The sequence below is a fragment of the Prionailurus bengalensis genome, chromosome B4 (genome assembly GCF_016509475.1).
Source record: "Prionailurus bengalensis isolate Pbe53 chromosome B4, Fcat_Pben_1.1_paternal_pri, whole genome shotgun sequence".
Taxonomy (NCBI): domain Eukaryota; kingdom Metazoa; phylum Chordata; class Mammalia; order Carnivora; family Felidae; genus Prionailurus; species Prionailurus bengalensis.
Window position 1 is genome coordinate 138062559 of NC_057358.1, and position 26172 is coordinate 138088730.

The window sequence follows — 26172 nt, forward strand, 5'->3', positions numbered from 1 at the left end:
CCTTTCCTGGAATTGAATGTAGACTGAGCCTCCAGGCCTCCGTCACTGCTGTGGTGGGCAAAGTTGGGCTGGTCCAGAAGCCACTTGAGGGACCCCCTTTGCTGCCTAGACAGTCTTATACCTGAGGCTTTGATGTGATGAATGAGATTTTTAAGATCAAAGGAGAAGGGGGAGAAATGCTAGGGTTGTGTAACTTTAATACCAAACAGAGCCTGCTGTCCATTTGCAGATAAATGCCTAGAAACAATAATAATGTCGCTAATAATAGTTACCATGTAAAAACATAACTAGTTAGTGCTAAGCAGCAGTGGGCAGGGACTAGTGTGTTTTGTCCATTTCCTGGCAGAGAGGCCCTCCTGCGTGATGGGGGAGGGATAGGAGAGCCTTAGTTAGGACGGAGACTCTGACTGTGGGCAGGCAGACTCATCCCGTGCTTTGCCAGCCTCGTGGGGAAGGAAGCGAGCCTTCGGTGGGCCTGCCCTACGCCCAGGCTTTGTCCTAAGGGCTTGACCTGCAGGGTCTTGTTTTGTTTTTAGAACAAACCCAAGAAATAGCATGCTACTATTTTTCCATTCTTAACAGAGAAGAAACTGTGACTTGGGGTATGGAACTTGTCTGAACAGTAGAGCCAGGGAACCTTCTCTGTGACTCCACAGCTGCCCCAAGTGCTCTGTGACACCCGTTGACCCTGTTGTGTGTGATTGCTCCGTCCCTTAAACGGCCACGGGACCCTGAACGAGTGCCTCGGCGTCCCTGAGCAGGGCAGGCCGTGTCTCCCACACAGGCCGTCAGGCGTGTCCCGTGACCTTACTCCTGCAGACTGCGAGTGTGCTGCGTCCGTGGGTTTTGCAGCTGCTCGGGAATGGGGTGGTACGATGAAAGTGGATGAGGATATGTCTTTCTTGGAAATGAATTCTCATTTTCTTTTCCTGAGTGTAAAAGTAATACCGAAACTGTAAAAATTCAGACATTACAAAAGTAAACACTATGGCAGATGAAATGTCAGCCGTCTTCCGGAGGGGCCGTCAAAGCCCGCACTCTGCTTCGTGGCCGTGGGATCCCGCTCGCACGCAGCTTACACTTAGGGGTGAAGTGAGAGTGAACATCAGAAGGTGTTTGTTTTTCTGCCTCTTTCCTTCTAGGATTGTGTTATTATTCACAGTTGATCTCCGAGGGAAGTTCCGACCGGTTAAGGCACCAGCTCCTGGAAAAACCATTTTTCTGGTCAGAAACACAAAAGATTCTAGTAAGGACTTCAAAGTCGACCTTAGCTAATTTCCGAGCCTGTCGGGATTCAGACTGCAGCTGTTATGGAGTTTTCTGGCGCTTTGTGTTAAGTTATGAAGGAGTTAATCAAAAGGTGTGATGCTCTCCAGGCCTTTTACATCTTCTGTCCGGATGCTGCCCTTGTGTAGACCAAGGTTGTGTTCTGCACATACGGAGTGTATAACACGGCGAGGCAGACAATCGGAGTCCACTGAAATTTCAGGAAGTTCTCAGCACTACCCAAAGCAGTTAGTTCCGCAGGCCGGTGTAAACCCTGCTGCGGGGGTCGCTACACTCTTACCCTCAAGAGCCAGGGAGATGGTTCAGGCTTTGTGATCGCGGTCCCGGTTTCTGAGTTCTCCTGTCGTGGTGTGAGAGCAGCCACAGGTAACACGTGACTGAATGCCCGTGGCTGCGTTTAAATTTGAATTTGGTAAGATTTTCATCTCATGAAATTACAGGTTTTTTTCTTTTCTCTTTCTCTCTTTTTAATTCAAGAACTCTGGCCATATAGAAATAGGCCGTGGGCACATTGGCCCGGTGACCATCTGGCCGTATAGAGGCGAGGGCAGGAACGGCCTCTTTTCCTATACTGGTCTGACAAGTAAAGGAGGAAGGAACAGTGGCTCTCTGACCCCCTGGCCTTGGGGAAGGGAGGGAGGACCCTCCCCGTGTACCCACTAGCCCCGGAAAGAAATATCTTGGCTCCAGTCTGATTCGTGTTGAGAAGTGGGGCAGGTCGGGAGCTGCGTTGGTTTCCTTTGCTGCTAACAAATTACTGCAAACCCGGTGGCTTCAAACAACAGAAATTCGTTGGCTTCATAGTTCTGGAGTCACAAGTCCAAAGTCAGTCTCACTGACCTCAAGTGAAGGTATCGGCAGGGCTGGCTCCTTCTGGGGTCTCTAATAGAGAAGCCGTTCCCTGGTTTTTCTGTCTTCCTGAGGCCACCTGCCCATTTTCCTTGGCTCATGGCTCCGTCCTCCCCGTCTTCAAAGCAACACTGTGGCATCTTCCGGTATCTCTTTCCGGCTCTGACCATCCTGTATCCCTCTGGTAAGCACTCAGGATCACATGATGCCCACACAGATAATCCAGGATAACCTCATCATCTCAAAACCATTGATTTAATCTCATCGAAAAAGTCTCTCGCGGTGTTTTCTGACCAACTTCGAGTCTTTGGCAGTAGCCGGGGGTCCAGCAGTTTAGTTCTATTTGGACCTATCTGGAGTTAGTGGCATCAGATCTCATAACTTAAAAGACTCAGTCCCACCGGATGGCCTTGCTTCAGATGTGAACGGGGTACCTGAGCTACATCTCTGCCTAGCTGACTACAAATTTGGAGGTCCTGTGACACCCCTCAGATATGGTAATCCAGTATAAAGGCTCACAGAACTCAGGGAAGCCTTTACATCCTGTCCCCAGTTCACCATGAAGGATACAACTTAGGGATGGCCAAACAGAAGAGACGTGTAGGACAGGTGGGCGGCCACAGGGCTCTGTGCCCTCCCTGGGCCCGTCTGCATCCTCCTGGCGTTCTGTTGTGTTCACCCAGCCACACTGAAGGTTTCCAAACTTCTGTGTAGTAGGGTTTTTACGAAGGTTCCTTCACATAGGCTTGATCATTGTCTGTTGGCGATGAACCTCGCTCTCCAGACCCCGTCCTCCCCAGAGGTCTGGAGGTTGGGGTGAAAGTTACAGCCCCTGATCACTTGGTTGGTCTCCCCTCCCCGGCAGCCAGGCCCCCTGTGAAGCTACCCGGAGACCCAGAAAGAGTCACCTTATCAGCATAAGGTCACGTATGGTTGAACGGGGCTTGTCGTGAGTAACAGAAGACACTCCTGACCACACCAGAAATTCCGGGGGTTTTAGGAGCTCTGGGCCAGGAACGGGGGACAAAGACCGAAAGTATTTTTCTTCTTATACCGCATTCCTTTGGCCATGTGAGATAATGTGTTAACAGGTTCCAGAGTTTGGGATGTGGACACCTCTCGGGGCCATAATTTTCCTACCACAGCCCACCCTTTGGCCCCTAAAGATTGACGTCTGTTACATGTGCAGAAAGCATGCATCCCTTCTCGAGGTCCCCACGTGTTTGACCCTGACAGCATCAGCTCAAGTACAGAATCTCCTCTAAGTCATCAACTGAGAAGTTCCAAATCTCAGTATCCAGTCATGTAAAAATTACTTATGGGTCTGACTCTGGACGCGCTCCATCCTGGGGCAGAATTTCTCTTTGTCTGTGCACATGTGACGCTAGACAAGTTATCTGCTCCCCAAAGACAAGTTATCTGCTCCCCAAAGCCTAAGGTAACAGTTTTAGACATTATCATTTGAGAGAGGAGAAAATTGAAGGAAAAGAGGAATTACTGATCCCAAGCACTTTCAGAATTCTGTTGGGCAAACTCAGGTTTCAGGGCCTGGGAAGAATCCTCTGTGGCATGAGGCTGTGCCTCCGGCCCATCCCTCAGCATCACCCTTCCTTTTTCTTGAAGGGTAGCACACGTTTGCCCCTGAGTAGTTGGATCAGCCTACTTTCTGCCTGTAGAATTTGGGGAGTCTGATTTCATCCTTTCTCGGTGCATTTTGTCCACGCTGGCAGAGTTTCTACCAGTAGAACCTTTCCGACAACCTTGTATGTCATGGGGATTCACGCCATCAGACAAGGTGGCCCTCCATAGAGCCTTCCTAGATAACCCCGTCTCTATTCCTGGGTCCTGCTGCGGTGACGGAGGGGAGTGAGTCCCACCCTTACCTCTTCAGAGAGCTCCCCCCGCCGTGTGTCTGAACACTCTGACCTTTTGATCCTTCCAAGTCATGAGCAAAAGGTTGTCCGGAAAGGTTTGGCTCTCTCCAGAGCACACTTTTCTTGCCAGTCTGTCCCAGTTGTAGCATCTTTTGCGGTCTGGCTAGACTGAGTTTCCTGAAGCAAGACCTGGTTCCCTTTCCACCTCCTTTATTTCTCCCCTTGGCGTCACTGTATTATACGCAGCAAGAAGCAGTCAGATCACACGTCCTGCATGTCGCTTGGAAACGTGCTCAGCCGAATGTCCGGGTTCCTCATTTTGCTAAGCTTCTTCCCCTGTGGAGGAAGGGCCCCCTTTCCCCGGTTTCTGATGATCGGTTCCCTCACTTCTTCCTGAGCCCTCACCGGCGGTGCCTTTGGTGTCCACACACCTACCCACGGCATCCGAGCTTTCCGTCCTGCGCCTCCCAGTTCTGCCCGCCCCGGCGCCCGGTCCCACAGCCACACCCACTGTTCAGATGTTTCTTCACGGCGCACCTCTGCTTCTGCTCCCAGATCCGCGTTAGTTTCCTGCTGCTGCTCTGACGGATTACCCAACGTTGAGTGACGTAACACAACACGGATCTCTTACCTTCTGGTGTAGGAGTTCAGGAGGCTGAGTTCCCTCTGGAGACTCCCGGGGAGAATCCTTTTCCTGGCCTTCCCTGGCTTCTAGAGGCCGCCTGTGTTCCCCGGGCTCGCGGCCCCTTCCCGGACTCTGACCCTCTAGTATTCTGCTTTCAAGAACCCTCGTGACCACATCGGGTCCACCTGGTTAATCCAGGATAATCTGCCCATCTCAAGATCCCGAATCTCCTCACAACCTAGAGTCCCCTTTGCCACGTAAGGTGACGCGTCCACAGGTTTGGAGGTTATGATGCGGACGGCTCAGGGCCACGGTTCTGTTCAGTGCAGGAACCGTTAGCCAGTGCTCACGGCGCCCTTCCCTGGCTCATCATTTGAAATGCAGGTTTAAGAAAATCAACGTGTTTAACTTTCTTTTTTTAAAAACCCTTTACAGGAACTTGGATACAATTGGCGTCGCTGTCGATTTGATTCTTCTTTTCCGTGAACTGCGGGTGGAACAGGAATCCCTGTTGACAGGTAACTTGCGGTATGATTCACGGGTTATTTGTGTCTTTGAAACGGGTTTAAAAACTACAACTTGGAGTGTTACATCGTTCATTAAAGCAAATGTGTCGTGTTTCATGATACAGAGAAACGTGTTTAGTGATGTCAGTGAATTTCCATAAAAAAGTGGCAACGGCTTCCTTTCCTCCCTCTGTTGTGGGCTGAACTGCGTCCCCCCCCCCCCCGACCTGTCCCCAGATCCACATGGCGGAGTCCCCACCCTGTAGCGCTTCAGAATGTGGCTATATTTGGAGACCAGGCCTTTGAAGAGATAAATAAGGTAAGATAAGTAATCCGTTATGACTGGTGTCCTTGTAAGAAGAGGGGGTCAGAACACAGACACGCAGAGAGACGACGACCACGCGAGGACACGGGGAGGGGACAGCCATCTGCAAGCCCAGGAGAGGGATTCAGAAGGAACCAGCCCTGCCCACACCACGACCTCGGACTTCCAGCCTCCGAACTTAGAAAATAAATTCCCGTCGCTTCAGCCACCCACTCTGTGGTGCTTCGTTATGGTGGCCCTTGCCAAGTAATGGTGTCTCTCAGGATGTGTGAAGGTGGCATGCCTGTTCTTGGTGCTGAGTGTGCTCTGAACAGTGACCAAAGCAGGCAGAAAATCTTTGTCTCGGCGTGTTTATAGTGCAGTGGAGGGAGTCTGGTGCTAAATATGTTACCTGAGTCAAATACCTGGCATGACTGAGGGAGGGTAGCTCTCTGACTGTTGGATAGCTGTTGATAAGGGATTAGGAGAGAAATCAAGCATCTTGATTTGAAGACCAGGAAGCTTTTCTAGACTTTTTTGAATGTTTTTGGTTCTTAAGGTAGTAGCATCCATACTTCTTCTTTGGACAGGGATCATTACTGTAATACCCTGTAAGAAAACAGAATTTAAACATATGATCTCTATCTAAGGCCTTGAAACGCTTCTGGGCAAACCCAAGCCATTTAATAATAAAATCTTCATGTAAATGTCCGGCTTATAAGATTTACTAGATCGTGGATTAAACAAATTCTTTCTGATAATTCAATAAATACGTCCTCTAAAGGAGAAATCCCCACAAGTGCCTGGGTGGCTCAGTTGGTTAAGCATCTGACTCGATCTTGGCTTAGGTCATGATCAGAGCCCTGAGTCTGGCTCTGTTCCGATAGCACGTGGAGCCTGCTTGAGACTCATTCTCTCTCCCTCTCCCCCGCCCTGCCCCCGCCCCCATCCTCCCCCCGCCCCCGCCACTTCCCCACACACGCACATGCATGCTCTGTCTCTCTCAAAATAAATAAACTTAAAAGAAAAAAATAAAGGAGCAATCGCCAGCAGTTTGTAGAATGTGATCTGATTTATAAGTTGGTTTATATTTAGTTCTCATTGCCTGTACTGACTCTCAACAGTGAGGCCTTTCACCTTCATGGTAATATACGTGCTACCGTTGGGGTCGGGGAGAGAACGAGACCGGGTAGTCTCTTCACAGGCAAAGAAACTGAGGCACAGAGCACAGGGGGCTAAATTAGCTGTCAGAGGTGCTGCCTGGCTCAGTTCAGTTCTCTTCCTGTTCTGTGATTCCTTAGTGTTCTCATTTAAAACGCCTTTGTTAAAATTCCTGTGTCTCTACCTGGTTGAGAGTTCTTCTTTTGGGGAATCGCAGTGATCTTTTCAATTAACTAAATTGTCTAAGACTCTGCACACAAAGCATTTGCTCTGCGTTTTTTTGAACAGCTCTGATTTCTCAGGTGTTCTCGAGAAACCGATAGGGTGTAGGATTTAGTTGGAGGGCATTTTGAAGACGTTCTATGCTTAACGGTCTTTTTGTAGCTTCATTTTATGGCGAAACGGAAGCCTCCGTGCTCGAGTTGGGGGAAGACAAATCGGCAGCGAGACCCAGGTTGCGCTCTGTTGCGTGGAAAAGCCTCTGGTTTTGAAGCCTGTGTGTGGCGTGAGAAGGGGAGTTGGGAGTGGACCGCGTTCCGTAATTACTGAGACCTCCTGGCGTGGTGGACAGTGTGGCCCTGGCGGCACCGAAGCGGGCGGACGTGAGTTTCCCTGGATGGATTCCTGAATGAGGCCCCCCGGGGAGGCAGGGCGCGCATGCTGTGACTGAGTAACTGCCAGAGCGAGCGGCCCGCTGCTGGGGCGTGGAGCCCCATCCCCACGCCCCCGCGCGGCAGCGCCGCTCCCCATCCTCACGGCAGCGCGCATGAGGCGCCCTCCTGTCTTCCCCGGGCTCCAGGGGCCCCTCTGCTCTACCCCAGACGCGCCACGGGAGACTTGCTGTAGGGTGTTCACGTGATCAAAGACTGTTCCACGGGACTGAGTTTTCTCTTCGCCGAAGCAAGTAGGCGATCCGACGAAAAACTTCAAGGAGTTGATTGCTGAAACTTTTCATGACCTGATTTGTCGTTGATGAATACATTGGCTGTGTGGTTGGTGGCCTGGCTTTTCATTGATACATGCCAATCAGAGGGCAGATCTTCAGACACCTGTGTTGTGTTGTGTTGTGTTGTGTTGTGTTGTGTTGGTGTGTTCAGAGTTGTTTGCCGGGTTGGCGGCTGTATTTGTTTTTGTTTTTTTTTAATTTTTTTTTTTTAACATTTATTTATTTTTGAGAGAGAGAGAGTATGAGCGGGAGAGGGGCAGAGAGGGAGGGAGACACAGAATCCGAAGCAGGCTCCAGGCTCTGAGCTGTCAGCACAGAGCCCGACGCGGGGCTCGAACCCACAAACCGTGAGATCACGACCTGAGCTGAAGTCCGGCGCCCAACGACTGAGCCACCTGAGTGCCCCTTGGCAGCTGCGTTTGTATTAGTTTCGTTAAGTGATACATTTCTTACTGACGTGAGACCCACAAGCACACGGGTAAGCACTTGCGGGTGAACCGTTGAGCGGCATTTGGGGCAGTCACCCTGTTGTGCGACCACCAGCTCAAATTGCAGATACTTTCATGATCCCAAAAGGCAACCCTGTGCCCCCTGAGCTGCTGCTTTCCGCTTCCCCTCCCCTGAGCCCTGGCTGCCGCTGGTCTGCGTTCTGTCTCTACGGGATTACCTCTTCTGGATTTCTCCTGTGAGTGGAATCAGGATTATTGGACCTTCTTTGGCTTCTTTCGCTGAGCAGAATGTTGTCCAGAGTTTATCCCCGTCGTAGCCCGTGTCAGCACTTTATTGTTTCAGATGACTGAACAACGTTCCATCGTGTGCACATAGCAGTTTGTTCAGTCGGTGCCGGACGTGGGGTTGTCTCCACCGTTTGGCTGTTTGGATCGGTGCTGCTCTGAGCAGGCACGGATGTGTCCCATCCGAGTACCCGTTCTCTGTTCCTTGGGTATATCAGGAAGAATTTCTGGGGCAGTTTTATATTTAAATTGTCAAGGAACTGCCAAACTTTTCTCAGCGGCTGAACTGTTTTACGTCTTTACTGAGAACGTACATCATTCCGGTTTCTCTGTGTCCCTGCCGACGTTTATTTTCCTTTTTTTTTTTGGATTCTAGTCATGCTGACGTTTGTGCAATGGTGTCTCATCGCGATTTGCGTTTTCCTCTTGAGGAATGATGCCGAGCACTTTCTTAGGCGCCTGGTTTGGCCATTTGTAGATCTTCTTTGGGGAATTGTCTGTTCAGGTTCTTTGCCCAGCTGTTCATTGGGCTGTTTGTCTTTTTTGTGGGTGAATTTCAAGAGTTATTTGTATATTGTGCATACTGAGAATTGTGGTGAATCTGTAGATCCATTTGGGGAGACTTGGCCATCTTCGTGACCCTGAGTCTTCTGGTCCATGAATGTGGACCGTCTCTCCACGCATTTAGGTCTGTAAGTTCCGGTTGTGTTGGCTTCAGGCGGATCACGTGCGTTTATAGGCAGAGTGGGAGGATATTACTGAGGCAAGGAGGAGAAGGGATGTCAAAAAGGTATTTCTCACTCCTTGGGAAAGGCAGTTCACGGTATTCCTGAATTTATTTGGAATTCAGCAGTGAAATTTGGACTCAACAATGAAACTTAAAGAAGTTTTATAGTATGTTAGTTCAAGCGTAACATAAGCCTTGTAAAAAGTATTCTGGTTCTTTCTTTTTTTTTTTTTAATTTTTTAATGTTTGTTTATTTTTGAGAGACAGAGTGTGAGCTGTCAGCACAGAGCCCGACACGGGGCTTGAGATCGTGACCTGAGCCGAAGTTTGACACTCCACTGACTGAGCCACCCAGGCGCCCCAAGAGTATTCTGGTTCTTAATAAAGCGCCCATACTGTGTTGTGACTGTTTCTCTGTGAGAATCGTCTTTTTGTGGATTTTTAGGAGGGTATCTGTGCCAGCTTTTTGTTACCACTCTTGAGGTAAAAACTGTAATTACATTGTCAAAATAATATTTAGAGTATTATTTTCAGAGAATAATTGCAGTGGTGTGACGAATATATTATGCTCATCAAATTTTATGTAAACACAAGCATGAGTTATTTTAATTGAGTTATTGGTGTTGTTTTTGGCCTTTATTTTCTAATCTGTAAAAATAATGTTGGGATTTTTGAGGGGCTTTGTAACATTTGCAATATTTACATAGATCAGTTGATAAGCTGTTTGGTCAAAGTAAACGGCCATTTGTACTTGTCTGGGGTTTCTTTTCTTGCCGCTAGGACATCTTTAAACCTTTTCCTTCCTGGAATCGTGTTCTGATTCAGAGTGCTAATTTTTAGCTGCCTGATGAATTGTTAGGTCAGTTGGCTTCCAGACCAACTTATATTGTTGGCTGTGTGTGTGTGTGTGTGTGTGTGTGTGTGAGCAATTTTACAAAGATTTGACTGTTAACATTCTACAATACTCAGTGAAAATATAAAGGGCATTTTAAATTGTGATTTAAGATTAAAAATGAGGATCTAACTTTTCACTGTAACCATTTTCCATAACTCGTTACAGAGTAATTTTTAAAAACTCCGGAAAGTGGAAAGAAAAATAGTCCTCGTGTACACGCAGGCTGCTTTAGACAAACACTTGACTTTTTTTAGTCCTTTTTCAGTGTTCATATGTATGGGAATGACTGTGTACTTGGAATTCTGTATCTTGCATCTTTTGGATCGTAATGTTAACTCTGTTCAGTTTTGAAGTTCTTGGTTCATCGTTTCCTTGGTATTTTTTTTTTTTTTTTTTTGTCGTTCTCTTGGTGTTGGCGATCCCCGGCCACAGTTCGACCATCTTTGAGCCAGGAATCGTTGAATTACTGTGTAAGTGAGGGGCGCAGGCACATTACACACCTTACCTTCCTTAATCTTCGTGGCTACTCTGCCTTTGAGGTGTTGGAGGAACAGCGCGTCCCGTGCTCAGCCAGGGATCAGGTGATAGGACTCGAAGGGAAGGCCAGATCCCCTGAGAGCCTGAGGACAGAGGACGGGAGCCCTGGGCCCCGACCAGCAGGCCGGCCCCCTCCTCTGGCAAAGCAGAGGCCTAGAAAGCTTAAAGACTTCGGAAGTCCCCCTGCTCTTGAAATTGCCCTCTGGTTGCTGATGGGTGGGCGGGGGGATCCTTTCTGGAGCAAAATCTTTCATTTCGGCTCCTTCTCCTGTGACTTGTTACCTTGATCAGCCTCGATTCCCACCCTGGGGAAGAGCCACCCGCCTGCTGCTGCTTTTGCCCCGGGGCGGGCTGTGTGATGGGGTTCTGGTTTGCCCCGTGTAAAAGGCGTAGACGTCAATACCTGCCTCCCAGGTTGTCGCGAGGGTTAGAGGAGGTGCTCCCGGTGGATCCTCCGCAAGCGTCAGTTACCGCCTCCGTTCTCGCTGCCGCTGTCCCTCAGCCCTCGCTTCTTGGCGCTCAACCCGTGCTGGTGTTTACTTCCTCGGAAGCGTCTCGGTCTCTTTCCGCTCAGGATCTCGTCACATGCCATTCCGCCTGCATGGGCTGCGCTGGCCCCGACGTGAACCGCTTCCAAAACAGTGAGCAAACAGCAGGGCGCGGGCGTCTCCGCCTCGGCACGCATGCCACGCATAGCTGGGGCGCGGCCCTGGGAGGCCGAGGAGGCCCGCCAGCAGGGGCCTTTTAGGTATGGGGTGTGTCGCCAGGAGGGGGCTGGGACTGGCGTTTCGGGGGAGTATCTGGTTACCGCAAAGGACAGAAGTATTTCAAGTATTTCCCTGGCCAGCATTGCGGTGCCCGTGTGAACCGTACGGACACCGGCTTGCTCCCGTCAGCCGGCTGGCCTTGAAGGCGCGCAGCACGGCCTTAGTCGTGGCTGGCCCCTCACTGGCCGCTGATTTATGTGCTCGCTCTGTGCCTCTTTTCTTCATCTGTGAAATGTGGACGGTGCCGTCCGCCTTAACTATGAAGATACAGTAAGAACCCACGTAAATCCCACCTGCACATCACGGGAGCGATTGCTGCGCGTTGGACGTCATTCTGGCTCCTCGGCCACCGTCACTCACCCTGGCGTCCGGGTCCTGTGTGGCGTTGCCAGGCCCGGGCGTCCGTGTGTCGGGCCCAGCTGAGCGGCAGGCGGGAGGAGGAGGCAGGGACTCGCTCCCCACTCACGTCTCCCTCCCAGAGCCGTACCTGCGCCCACCTTCCGTTGCTTTCCCCGTCGGCCTCATTTTGTTTCCCCCGGGGGGGACCGTCGTCAGCTGGCCAGGCCTTGTCCACGTCCCCTCCCTAAGGTGTCCCCTGTGCTCCCGAGGCATCCACGGTCACCGGGCGGCCCCTTTCCCCAGGGGCCTGGCTCCCAGCCCCGCAGAGCCCCTGCAGGTCCTGGGCTCTCAGAAGCTCCCCCTGGTGCCGTCGGTTCCAAGGGTGGTGGCTGTTCCCTGTGACCCCGGTGTCTGTGTTACCGCAGTGTTGCCTTTGTAGCGTATCTGATTGCTGATAGCAAGTTTTCTTCGTTGAAACAAGTAGTTCGGTTCTGTTCGCCTGATGTCCTGCCTGAGCTATGATCCTGCTCTGAGGCCTGTGCTTGGTGTCTCTTCTCTTGCTCCCACAGGGGCCCCCTGTCCCTTCCTCCCTCTCTTCCCCACTCCTCCCTCCTGCTCTCCCTTCTCTCCATCTGCTCTGCTGGAGAGGGCACGTCCAGGAGATGGAAACTTGAATGCCTTAACTTGAACGGGGACAATTTAATGTAAAGAACTGCTGAGTGTCACCAAGTCTTGAAATACAGGATTGGGGCGCCTGGGTGACCCAGTCGGTTAAGCGTCCGACTTCGGCTCAGGTCACGATCTCACACGGTTCGTGGGTTCGAGCCCTGTGTTGGGCTCTGTGCTGACAGCTCAGGGCCTGGATCCTGCTTCGGATCCTGTGTCTCCCTGTCTCTCTGCCCCTCCCCCACTCATGCCCTGTTTCTGTCTCAAAAATAAACACACAAAAAAATTAAAAACAACAGAGGATCTGGCCGGTGGGGAAGTCGTGGGGAGGCGGTGTCGGCGGAACTTGCTGGAAATCCACCCTCTGGGGTGCAGGGGCAGGTCGTTCACAGGGAGGTATCCTGACTCGGAACTTGCTCAGAAGCATCCCGAGGAAGTTCTCGGCTGCTGGACACACCCGGTTGGTCACAATTTGCCGGAGCAAATCGCTGGAGAGACTTGACCACAGCGGGCGGATGCCAGAGAAGCAGCATGCTGCAGGAAGCCTGGCGATGCCGAACTTGCCAGCCGGCGAAGGAGACTTCCCGGAAGGGCCCGTCTGCCCTTTGGCAGGGCAGGTGGTGGAGGGTTTACGAAACCGGCGCCCACTCGAAACCTAGTAAACCCGGCCCGCGCACGGCTCTCGGGGATGTCCGGGAGGCGCCGGGTTTAGAGAGCCCTCGGCTGGGCCGCACCACCTTCTCATAGACGCTCGGGTGTCATCTGCCTGATTTTTGCCAGTCCGGCGGGTGTGTCGTAGAATCTTGGCCTTTTCCATGGGGTTCAGCACTTCCTTTATTTTGCCTTTTGGAGATCTTTATTAAGCGTTGTTTCAAATCCCCCCCTCCCGTTTTTTAAATCAGATTTGTCTGTCTTTTTGCCGACTTACAAAAGCTCAAATCTTGCGGTAGTTACGTGTTTCTGTTACGTGTTCATTCACATCTTTTCCTGTTCTATGGATAGTTTTTGTTTTTTAACCCTAGGATGTTAACGCTTTTGAGAAAAAAGTGTTCTTAGTTTTAATGTAGTCTAGGTGGTTAATGCTTTTCTTTATGGTATTATTTTGTGTGTTTTGTTTAAAATCTCTTACTCTGCAGTGTTGTTTTCTAAAAGCTTTCTAGTTCTACTTTTTTACGCTTAGGTTAGTATTCGGAGTTGAATTTTCTGTGTCGTGTGGGGCAGGAGCCCAGTTTCCATTTTTGGTACTGGTACCTACCATTGCTTACTGGTTTCTGAAAACAAATCTTCTTACCTCGTGATTTTCAACAGCATCTCAGCTGTCGGCTGTTTATATCATGACGTAAATTTTAGAATCATCTTGTCAGATTAGAGATGCCCACACAAACATATAGATGTTCTCTGATGTGTAAAATGACCACACACACACACAGACACACACACACACACACCCTGTGGGGAATTCAGACTCAGATCGCATTTGATCTCTAGAGAAAAACGGATTCCTGTCCTCTGTGAACGTGGTATAATTCTTTACTCCGTCAAGTTTAGAATCTTTTTTCTTAGTGGCACTGGGCATCATTTTTAGTTACATTTTTGATGCTTTTTTCTTTTTAATGTTTATTTATTTATTTATTTTTATTTTAAAAAAAAATTTTTTTTTTTTCAACGTTTATTTATTTTTGGGACAGAGAGAGACAGAGCATGAACGGGCAAGGGGCAGAGAGAGAGGGAGACACAGAAACGGAAACAGGCTCCAGGCTCCGAGCCATCAGCCCAGAGCCCGACGCAGGGCTCGAATTCACGGACCGCGAGATCGTGACCTGGCTGAAGTCAGACGCTTAACCGACTGCGCCACCCAGGTGCCCCTAATGTTTATTTATTTTGAGAGAATGAGAGAGAGAGAGGGAGAGAGAGATGTGAGCGGGGGAGGGGCAGGGAGAGAGGGAGACATAGAATCCCAAACAGGCTCCATGCTGCCAGTGCAGAGCCTGACGTGGGGCTCGAACCCATGAACCATGAGATAGTGACCTGAGCCAGAATCAAGAGTCGGATGCTTGACTGACTAAGCCACCCAGGCGCCCCATTTTTGGTGCTTTTATGAATAGGCTTCATTCTGGATTTTTTTTTTGCTTGTTCCCTATATGTATGGAAGTATTACTGACTTTTTAAATACTGACTTTGCATCCAGAAGCTTTTGGGACTTACTAATTCAGACAACTTGTACACCTAAAAGTGTTGTCCACATACATTAGAAATGACATTTCAACTGTAGAGGAAAGCAAAAAAACAGTTCAGTGTTGTCTCCTCCAGTGTTTGGCCTTTCTTCGTCTTGCCGGCCCGGATTGTCAGCGGAGTGCGGACTGGACGTGGTGATAGCAGGCACCTCCGTCTCCTTCCCTTTCAGAAGGAAGGCTCCTTCTCCATCTGGCTGTTAACCATAACGTGCGCCTTGCGTTCTGTGTTGGGGACCCATTTTTAGGTTAAAGAAGCCCTCCTCTGTTCCTCGGTGGCTATGAGTTGTTCAGTTTGGCTTGTTGTTTAAAATTATGAACGGGTGTCGAATTTCACCAACTACGTCTTCTGCAGTCTTCGGGATGATCGGATCGTTTTGTCCTTTGTAGGTTGATGTGGTCGCTTACAAAGTTTGACTCCGGAAGGGTAGAGCAGTTTGCGGTGCAGGTGTGAGTGCAGCTTCCTCTCTAGTACGAGATTCCTCCTGAAACACGGGTTTTGCATTTTTACCTTCTGTTCTCTTCCTTTTTCATAGCGTGCGTGTTCAACTTGGATATCGGTCCCAGTGAGGCTGGCCACACCGGCTTGGTTTGAGGGTCTGCTCTCTCTCTTCCCGTTCTTTGGAAGGGTTGTGTAAATTGGAAGTCTTTCTCCCTTGAGTGTGAGCTGGCGGGAAAGCCGTCTGGGCGTAGGATGTGTTTTTGTGGGAAAACGTGACTGCCGCTTCAGTTCCCTTCGTGGCCATCGCGCTCTGCGGGCATTCCCTGGATATTTTACAGAGACAGTTTGTGTTAGCTGTGCTCTAGGGTTTTGTTCATTTAATTGAAGTTTGCAAACAGTGTGGCCTCATGTTATTTGTGATATCTTCTGACTTTCTCTTTTGGCAGCCTCGCCTTTGTCATTTCTGCACGTGTAACATTGGCGTCCTTTGTGCCTTTCCTCCATTTTGACCCGTTTTTCCAAAGGTTGGTCTGTATGGTGCTTTCTGAAGAGTCACGTTTTCGATTTCCTGATACCCTCTTTTTATGACTGCTGTCCGTTTTAATAATTTCTTGCTCTTAATCTTTATTTTCTTCCTTCCCTGTTTTGGGATATTTTTATTCTTTTTGTAATTTCTCGAAGCAGGTATTCATTGATTTTTGTCATTCTTCCCCAAAATACGCATTTTAAAGCTTTAAAAAGGTTTTCCTTCCTGTACTGTGTTAGCTGCATCGCGAAGCTTTGGTTTGAGGTATTTTTGTTAACACATGGTTTGAAATATCGTATTTCCGTAGTGATTTCTTTTCTGTCCCCACAGGTTATTTAGGGGTCTGTTTTCTTGTTCTAAACCTGGTGACTTTCCGATCATTTTGGGGACTAATTTCCCCCAAATACTCGCACGTAGGTGTAATTGCCACATAGGAAGCGAGCACTGTCTGTATGGCAGTCTTTAAAAGTGCGCGGAGACTCGTCTTTTTCTCCGGCACGTGGTGAAGTGCTTGGCGGTATGTCCTTGGGAAGACCGTACACTCCGCGGCTGAAACCCGTTTTTCCTTTTCACGAATCAGCTTCACGTATAAGCAAGTGGGTGCTCGGATAAGCACGAGACCACCGTATTGGGTTGATACGGTCACAGGAATAAATCCGGAATTGCGATACCTTGTAATTGTGTGACTTGGGTCAGATTCCTTATAACCGCCGTGGGTCTTGGTCTCCTGTGCTCTGTAACGAGGATAAAAGCACCTGTCTCGGCAGTAGGGTTCTCCATACGGTAGTACGGTAAGCGTTGTGATACGCGAGTGCGTATATAGTAAGCGCTCAGGGTGTCTGTTTAGAGTCTCCGACCGCAGGAACAAACACGTTTTCATGGAACATTTGGAAACCTGACATTTTAAACCAGTATTTATCAAGTCCGTATTGTGCCAGTAAAGAGGGTGGCCAGGTGAGCCTTTTCTGCGTTCTCTCCCACACGTTCAGCTGTGTTAGCAGGTTCCCGTGTCATCCTTATGACTGACAGAACAGGGACTGTCCACGTTACGGGGGGGAACTTGGATCTCACAGAGGTCACGTGCCTTGCACACATTCACGCTACGTTGGGAGTTGCACACAGGTGTGTGTTTGTGGCCGGTACACAGTTGTGTTCTCCTGTTACTCTTTCCTTTAACAGACTATTTTTTAGAGCAGTTTTTGGTTCACAGCAAAATTGAGAAGGTTCAGAGATTCCTCGTGTGTCTTCTGCCCCTGCACCTGCACAGCCTCCCTCGCGTTTAACGTGTGCGCCATAGTGACAGCTGATCCTGAGCAATAAGCTTGAATGCACGGCTCCTCACATTCGCAGATGGACTTTTACACAACGGTGCTGTGAATGTATTGTCTCTTCCCCGTCAATTTCTTAGTATTTTCTTTTCTCTAGCTTTCTTTATTGTAAGAATATAGTGTATGAAACAATGTACAAGATATGTGTTAATCAGCTGTTTATGTCATTGATAAATCTTCTGGTTAGCAGTAGGTTATTTATTCATAGTTAAGTTTTAGGGGAGTCAGAGGTCATCTGTGGATTTTCGACTGTGTGGGGATCAGTTCCCCTCCCCCCCTCCCCCCCCCCCCCCCCATGTTCAAGGGTCATCTGTAATGCATTTGTTATGTTGTTGTCACCCAAAGTCCGTAGTTTACATCATGGTTCATTCTTGGTGTTTTACATTTCATGGGTTTGGACAAAAGTATGTGCAGTGATGTGTATTCACCGTGATAGAATCATGCAGAATAGTTTCACTGCCTGAAAGTCCTCTGTGCTCTGCCTGTTCATTGTCCCTGCCCTGATCCTGGGCGACCACAGATCTTTTTACTGTGTCCATAGTTTCGCTTTTTCCAGAACGTCACAGTTGGGATCATACGGTGTGTGGCCTTTTCACTTGGTAATTGTATGGAAGTTTCCTCCATGTGTGTTCATGGTTTGATAGCTTGTGTCTTTTTAGTGCTGAGTAACGTTTCCTTGTGTGCACGGACTGCAGTTCATTTATCTGGTCATGTACGGAAGGACGTCGTGGTTGCTTTCATAATTTCATTTGGCAATTATGAGTGAAGCTGCCGTAAACATTAATGTGCAGGGTTTTGTGTGGACATAAGTTTTCGGTTACTTTGGGTAGAGACCAAGGGCTGCGATCGTTGGATTGTATGGTAAGCGTGTGCGTAGTTTTGTAAGAAGCCGCGGGACTGAACTGTCCTTCACAGTGGCTGTACCATTCTGTGTCCCTACCAGCCGTGCGTGAGCGTCCCTGTCGCTCACATCCGTGCCAGCACTGCGTGTTGTCAGTGTTGTGGATGTTGTCCAATATGCTCTAGTTTTATTTGGTGAAACGTTCTGAATGTGTCAACTAGGTTGTTACTAAATGCTGTTAAAATCTTTTACAGACACTAGTTTTTTGTCTGCTTGTTTTATAAGTCACCAGGAAAGTTGTGTTACTACTGCAGAGTTTAATTGTGGGTTTTTTCTTTCTTCTGTAGTTTTGTCAATTATTCTTTTAATTATATATGTGTGTGTGTGTGTGTGTATATATATATATATATATATATATATATTTGAGGCCATGTTATGATTACAATTTATAATTATTATCTTTTTGGTGAATTGTCATTCTGAAATCATTTTTTTTTTTGAAGTTTATTTCTTTTCTTTAGCAATCTCCACACCCAACATGGGGCTCACACTCACAGCCTTGAGACTAAGAGTTGTGTGCTCCACCGACTGAGCCAGCCCGGCGCCCCTGAAATGATAATGCTTGTTTGCCTTAATGTTTGTTACGTCTCATTTTAAGGGGTCTATGACTTCTTGTTTAGCTGGTATTTGCCTAATACATCTTTTTGCTATTCTTTAACTTTTAATATTTCTATAGTATTATGTTCTAGATGTTTGTTTTAAGTAGCATTAAGTTAGATTTTTAAAATTCCGGTCAAAGAGTAACTCTCTTAATTGGAGCACGTAGTCCAGTGATAGTTAATGTAAATTAGAGGTATATTGTGTTGACATTTACAGTTTTTTAAAGAAGTTAATTCAGTTTGTACGGAGCACATTGTTTTGGTAAGGCATTTTAATATTAACGTCATGCCCAAAGTTTCATCGCGGCGAGAGACTTATGTAGTTAAAAGAAGTTAACAGAAACTTCCCGTTTAATGACGTGGAATGGTTTCTATTAAGATATGTTTATTTGGTGTGTTAACAAGTTTTTAAATTGTATCTTTCTTATTTTTATAAATCGTCAGCATTTCGCTGTGGCCTGCAGTTTCTAGGCAACATCGCCTCGCGGAATGAAGATTCGCAGTCTGTCGTGTGGGTGCACGCTTTCCCAGAACTCTTTCTGTGAGTATATCGATAAAAGTTTCTCTCATTCTGGAAAGACTGGTTATATCATTCCATTTAGGTGAAGTTCAAAAACAGGGAAAACTAGCCCTTGGTCAGAGAGTTGAGGATGGCGCTTGGTGGTGGGGGGCAGGGGCAGGATCGGCACCAGCCGGGAGAGGGCACGAGGGAGTCTCCTGGGGTTCTGGGAGTGTTCCGTGTCTTGACCTGCGTGGTAGTTATGGAGTTATATCCACGTCTAATCATTTATTGGGCTGTACACTCAAGATTTATGCCCTTTATTGTATGTCGGCTTTTTTTTTTTTTTTTAAGAAAATAAGAGTTTTGATTAAAGTGAGAAATACTGTTAAGTTCACTGTGATTTATAGGAAAACACATTCGTAAGAAAAAAAAGCCATAAAACGCTGGAGTATGGGCAGTGAATTGGTCATTATTTATCCATCGGGCACTTGTTATGTGCCCGGCACAAGGCTGGCTGGGTAGATCTGGAGAGCGGTAAGATGGGCACAGCCAATCCGCTTGTCTAGGTTGGTTCACGGTGCTTTTCCTGGTGATTTGGTACTTTGTTTTGACCAACTTCTGTTCGTTCACACAAAGTTGAGCGCCGGGATAGAAGGTGAGTGGGTAACGGAGGCAGGGTAGGCAGTAGGAAGCGCTGTCTCAGAGTGGGAGGCCTGGCTTCTAGTCCAGGCCCCGTGGCCCACGAGGGGTGTCCGTGGTCGTGGCAGCAGTAAGGCGGCCGAGCCGTGGCCGTTTCTCTGCCCCGGTTGGGTATTCCGTGCGGGCGATTCCTGTCCTGTGAGCGGCCGTGCGGGGCGGGGTGAGGAACCGGCGCTCACCGCTGGTCAAGGGCAGAGCCGCTCTCCGGGTCCAAAGGCGGTGCTCTGCTGCCTAAACGCCCTGCTGCCTTCCCCGGTCGCGTCGGTTTTCTGGGCTTCCGTGTAAAGTATGATGTCAGGATCACATAAACTCGAATGTGGTCCCTAGCTCACTTGAGTCGATAACTGGCTCTCAAATTCCTCCAAATAATGAGAGTTGAAGGCACCAAATCTTTATGATTCACGATAATTGAGCTTAGGTGGGAGGAAAGAATTGTGGAATTCAAGCTACAGAAATAGAAATTACTCATTCTTGAGAATTCCTTCCTTTAAAACATTTTGAACACCTAGTTAGTATCTGTGAGGTTCTGAGCTAGGCGAGTGGAATTTGGGTAATTTAGAGCTATTTATTATTCCCCAAAAGCCCGTGCTTTGGGGGAGATAAAAGAACAGGTGAGCACACTGTAGTGTAAGACGGACACAGTTCGAGTAAATCCGAGTGTCACAGAAACCCAGAAGAGAGGCCCCTGAACAAGGCAGAGAAGCCGCGACAGGTTACGCGGTGGTGTTCCTTACGGTGTCACATCTGATCCTCACGGAAGCGCCGTGAGATAGGCCAGGGAGGTCGTCGTAGTCCATTTTTATATCAGAAAACACACGGCAAGAGGTAATTTGCACTCTGCACGCGTTTGTGAGACAAACGTAACCAAATTTGAGTTCCGTCTTTGAGAGGTACTGGCTTTGTGCACTTGGGCGGCTAGAGTCCACACAGTCGCTGTCTGTGATGTATGGATAACACCTCCTCCAGGAGAGTATGATGCAGTGGAACTGGAAAAACAAATCCTGCCGTAGTGCGCAACCCGGGGCGTAATTGGCCGTGGGTAACTCAGTGACCTTCCTAACTAAGACGGCGTAGCTGAGAGGTGACGAGGCAGGACTCCCCCTGACGCTCTTGGCTCCGCTCTTGCCAGGGTACCGTCTTTCCACCGTTCCCGTAAACCCTCTGACCCTCGTGATGCTGAAAGGAGTGCCCGTAGTTAACGGGGCCTCACGTTTTACCTTTTGGTTTCTTTTTTCTAACAAGAGTGAACATTTTCACGTTTTATAGGTGTCATCATTTATCTTTTCCTTTAATCGGGTGGTGTTTGCTTTTTGCTTTCAAGTCCTAAAGTCCGCTGCATCTTTAATTTTGGCTACAGTGTGTCACGACTCATTTTAGATTGCTCTTTTTCCAGTAGATAAGGTACTCGTTTCAAAGTGTTGTCATTCTTTGTTAAATCCTCAGAAACGTCACATGCACTGCATTTGTTAATTGGGTGATTGTTGTTTGTCAGAATCCATATTTTACCATATTGCTCAATGGGGCTAATGCCCTCATGTCTTTCTCTGGAAGGTCTTGCTTAAATCATCCAGACAAGAAAATTGTTGCCTACTCGTCAATGATTTTGTTCACCTCCCTGAACTCTGAGAGAATGAAAGAACTGGAAGAGAATCTGAACATCGCGATTGACGTCGTCGAAGCTCACCAGAGGCAGCCCGAGTCGGAATGGCCGTAAGTCCCTCGCTGGCAATCTGATTGCTTAAGAACATCCGAGCGGATCCCTTTCCTTGCAGAGCAAACCAGAGTTTGAATTCCGGTAGTCGAACAGCAAGTTGACGCTAAACGATACGGACAAAATGAGAAAAGCGTCTGGGCAGCACCTGGAGGCTGGGGAAGGTGGGGTGACGGGCGAGTCGGGGGTCCTGGGAGGCGGTGAGGCCCGGGGCGCAGCCTGAGAATACGCAGCCCTCTGGGGTCGTCCGGGTCACACCGCCGTGGCTGCGCCTGATGGTTCGTTACGGATCGGACGTCGATACGTGTCTCGCGGCTTGTGTTCCACCGAGACATCCATTGTCGTCCAAATTGTAGTGTCCGTCCATCCCCTGGCCCCGTACACAACGCCTCATCTCCCTCTAGTCGCTTTTAAGATTTTTCTTTGACTTTTCAGGAGCCTAATTATGATGTCTTGATGTGGATTTGAGTATGTCTTCTTTGGTTCCCTCGACTTCTCGAATCTGTAGGTTTACGTTGCCAGATTTGGAGAGTTTCCGGCCATTATTTGTTTGAACACTTTTTTGGCCCCGTGATCTCTCCGCTCTCTTGTGGGGACTCCACATCAGGCCACGGCTGAGGCTGACTGTGATCCTTTAAGACTCAAGAAGCCACTGTCAGATTTAGACGGTTTGTTATTCTGTGGACAAGGAAAAGGAGAAGCCGTGAGTCCCATCGTCCCACGTGTCGAAAAGGGGCCGGATGACTGGGACGACCGTTGTCATCCCAACGGGATGCCACGTTGCTTGAAGCGGTTTTATATTCTGAGGGGCTGGGCAGACCTCTCCATATCTCGTCAGGACGGCCCCTCATCTGACCGTCCCTGACAGCCTCCAAAGCATCAGGCCTGCCGACCCTGAGTTGTGGGAGGATCACAGGGTGTTGGGCTTTTGTCCGCTTGGCCTGTGCGCACGCGTGGGAGGGAGGCGGCCAGAGCAGTCCCTGCTCCCTGATGACGCCTTAGTCTTCTGTTGTTGCCCCGGAGCTCCCTGAGGCTCTGATCAGGGTTTTTGTAGGTTTTGTTCTTGTTTCCTGCTTTCTGTTTTCTCTTTTAAGCCAGTACCTCACTATCTCGATTACTGTAGCTTTGTGTAAGTTTTGAATCAGAAAACTCTAAGTCTTCCAACTTTGTTCATCTTATTCAAGATTTTTTGGGCCGTTCTGGGTCCCTTGTGTTATATATTAATTTTTGGGTCAGCTTTTCAGCTTGTTTGGAAAAGCAGCTAGAGTTTTGGTAGAGATAACATGGATCTGTAGATCAGCTTCAGGAATGTTGCCATTTTAACTAGACTAAGTTTTGCAGTCCATGTATAGAGGTATCTTTCCATTTCTTTAGGGCTTATTAATTTTTTTCAGTTAAGTTTTTTTTTTTAATTTACATTTTTGTTTGTTCTTGAGAGACAGAGACAGAGCAAGCAGGGGAGGGGTGGGGAGGGGGGGGGAGACACAGAATCTGAAGCAGGCTCCAGGCTCTGAGCTGTCAGCACAGGGCCCCACGCGGGGCTCGAATCCATGAACTGTGAGATCGTGACCTGAGCTGAAGTTGGGTACTTAACCGACTGAGCCACCCAGGTGCCCCCTGTTTTTCATTTTTAAATATGTTGAGGTGTGTTTTATGGCCGAGCACCTGGTCTGTCATGCAGACTGTCCCATGTGCTGTGGATTTGGGTTTGGTGGGGGCGCTGTCTAGATGCCTGTTGAACCTCTACAGTCTTTCTTTTTCTTTCTTTCCTTCCTTCTTTCTGTCTTTGGTTCTTTCTTTCTTTCTTTCTTTCTTTCTTTCTTTTCTCTCTCTCTCTCTCTCTCTCTCTCTCTCCCCCTCTCTCTTTCCCTTTCTTTCTTTCTATGTTTATTTTTGAGAGAGACAAACAACGTGAGCAGGGGAGGGGCAGAGAGAGAGAGAGAGAGAGAGAGAGACAGAATTGGAAGTGGGCTCCAGGTTCCGAGCTGTCCGTACAGAGCCTGACGCGGGGCTCGAACTCACAGACCCCGAGATCATGACCTGAACTGATGTTGAATGCTTAACCGACTGAGCCACCCACGCGTCCCAGGCCTTCTATTTCTTGATGGTCTTCTGTCGACCTGTTCCACGCATTCCTGGAAGGGGACCGTATTCTGTCTGTCCCGTCAGACCAGTCGGTTTTTGTGTCCCTTATTTTTGGGCTCTGTTGTTAGGCACATATCTGTCTGTAATTGTTATGTCTTGAGGAATTGGCCCTTCCTTTCATCATTGTAGAATTCATCAAAAATCCTGTTGCTTTTAGTCCTGTTCTTCCGTTTTCCATAAGATCTATTTTTATGTGTGTTTTCACATAGCGGCCAGTGAGTTCGGGGCACAGCTTGTGTCCAAGTGGGGGGAGCCCGGAGCTGCCAGTAATGCCGCTTGCATTTTTTAAAAATTTATTTTTAAAAGTTTTTTACTATTTTAATGTTTTTATTTAATTTTGAGAGAGTGCAAGCCGGGGAGGGGCAGAGAGAAAGGGCAGAGGGTCTGAAGCGGTCTCTGTGCGACAGCAGCGAGCCCAGTATGGGGCTTGACCTCATGAACAGCGAGATCGTGACCTGAGCTGAAGTCAGACACTCAACCGACTGAGCCCCCCAGGCGCCCCTGTGCCACTTGCGTTTCAGAGGCGCTTTCTCAATTTGGGTCTCTTTCAGTGTGAACTTTATTGTCCTCCTGAAATTATGCCTCATTTAAAAATTATTTCGTTTTCCCAGCATTCATTTGTATTTGAATTACCCATTTGCACACAGACACAAGTTGGTGTCTGAAAATATTGGGATACTGTGCTTGACTTAGATTACCTTCCTCCGTATGGGTTGTTTTATAATTGAGCACGGTGGATGAATCCTTAGAGTCTGCTTACTCAGCACAGTTTTCAGTGGAAGTCTGTTTCGTGTGTTAAGTGTCTCAGATCTGGGTTTTGGCCGTCGGCAGTTTTCTGGCAGCAGGGGTCAAGGGCAGAAGGTGCAGTCTGCTTCGGAGGAGCTCAAGTGAGAGTTCTCACGGGTCACCAGATGGAAGCGGCCAGGAAGAAGGATGGAAAGTGGCGGTGGTAACTGATGTCTTCCGCTGACGCGGCGCTGACACTTTGATTTGTGTTAGAGGAGCTGCGCGTTCGCTAAACAGGAATGAGAAGAATGAGATCACAAAATACAGCCGTATTTTGTCAGCGATGCTGCAGGTCTGGTTCCAGACCACTGCAGTAAAGCGAGTATTGGAGTAAAAAGACTCAAGTGAAGTTTTTGGCTTCCCAGTGCATGTAAAAGCAGTGTTGGGGCGCCTGGGTGGCTCAGTCGGTTAAGCGTCTGACTTCGGCTCAGGTCACGATCTTGCGGTTCATGGGTTCGAGCCCCGCGTCAGGCTCTGTGCTGACAGCTCGGAGCCTGGAGCCTGCCTTGGATTCTGTGTCTTCCCCTCTCTCTGCCCCTCCCCTGCTCACGCTCTGCCTCTCTCAAAAATAAATAAACATTAAAAAAAAAAAAAGTTGTGTTTACACCGTAGGGTAGTTTACGAAGTGTGCAATAGCATTAGCTCTTAAAAAAGCAGTGTATGTACTTTACTTAAAAAACACTTTATTGCTGAAAAATGCTAACCATCACCTGAGCTTTCAGTGAAGGATAATCACTGGTCACAGATCATCGTAACAAATACAATAATAAACAAGTTTGAAATACTGCGAGAATTCCTGGAATGTGACCAGAGACACAAGCAAATGTTAGAGAAATGGCACCGACAGACTTGCTGGGCGCCAGCCACAGGCCTTCAGTTTGTGCAAAGTGCGTTCCTTGCAAAGCGCAGTGAGATGAGACGCAGTCTCTGAGCTGTCCCAGCATCCAGAGGCTTCCGACAACATGGTTACTTTTTACTGTTAAATATGAACCCGTCCATTTCTGACAATTAGGGAGCATCCGCCCTTCTCCGTCCCGCCTGCTGACACGATGGGATGGTTGGCAAAGAGTACAAGACACAACAGTGTTAGAATTCATGGGTTTGGTGTCTTTTCTTGGAAAGGGACAAATGCAAGGTTTCAGTAGCCGGGTCCTTTGTTTGGATACACCAGGGACGCAGGGAAGCGTGGGCGCCAAGGGCTCTGGCGTTACTCGGTTTGAGTTATTGGGATAATGTCCTTCTAAAAATATTTGCTCCTTTTGTTTGTAGGTGTGAAGGACGTTTTCCTGCTCTGAGATGACCCCGCATGAATCCAGGGGTTAGGTCTTGGGTGTTTGGACTCCTCTAAATCCTACAGTAAAGGTGCCTTAGGAGATCCCGGCTGCTGTCTTTTGCTGAGGTTATAGCTTATTTGTGTTCTAGGGGGATTTTCTGCCTTAGTGAAGATGTTACTTACTTGTCAAAGAGAAGAAAGTTCCTTTCTATACCAGCTTTGGAAGCTTTGTCCAGATTGCTGTAGGAAGCAGCCGTGGGTGGGATTTCCCCGTCCTCAGAAACGAATAGCGTTCTTTTTCCAGAACCTGGTTAAATCAGATTCTTTGCTTAATTAGTGCGGTATGAAAGCATTTTCTAGGTTTTCACAGTCCCTGAGATATATTGTAAGTGTGGCTTTGATACTGTGTGCTTCGTGCTTATGTGGAAGTGGGGATAAGACAGGGATCTCGTTTGAAAAAATTTCCCTAAAACCTTAACTTTAGCAATAACTCCGTTTGTCAGTGGCATACTGCTCTTTGTCTTTTTTTTTTTTTTAAGTTTATTCATTTATTTTGAGAGAGAGAGAGAGAGAGAGAGAGAGAGCAAGCAGGGGAGGGGCAGAGAGAGAGAGGGAGAATCCCAAGGAGGCCCCGCGCTCTCAGTGTGGAGCCCGAGGAGGGGCTTGAACTCACAAACGTGAGATCATGACCCGAGCCAAGATGGAGAGTTGGACACCTAACCAACTGAGCCGCCCAGGTTCCCCTGTATGTCTGCTTCTTGATGCTTCGAGATGGCTTTTAGCACTTTCTGCGTGGAGTAGGAACACCGTCC

At 48.4% G+C, this 26172-nt stretch overlaps 1 protein-coding gene across 1 annotated transcript in view; it reads left to right on the forward strand.

Moving 5' to 3' along the window:
• ATXN10 (ataxin 10) overlaps positions 1-26172 on the forward strand; it is a 167064-nt gene that overhangs the window by 21709 nt on the left and 119183 nt on the right. The window contains 3 exon segments of the mRNA XM_043562909.1: positions 5071-5153; positions 18689-18785; positions 20997-21155. Of these exon segments, the coding sequence (XP_043418844.1) occupies positions 5071-5153; positions 18689-18785; positions 20997-21155 (339 nt within the window).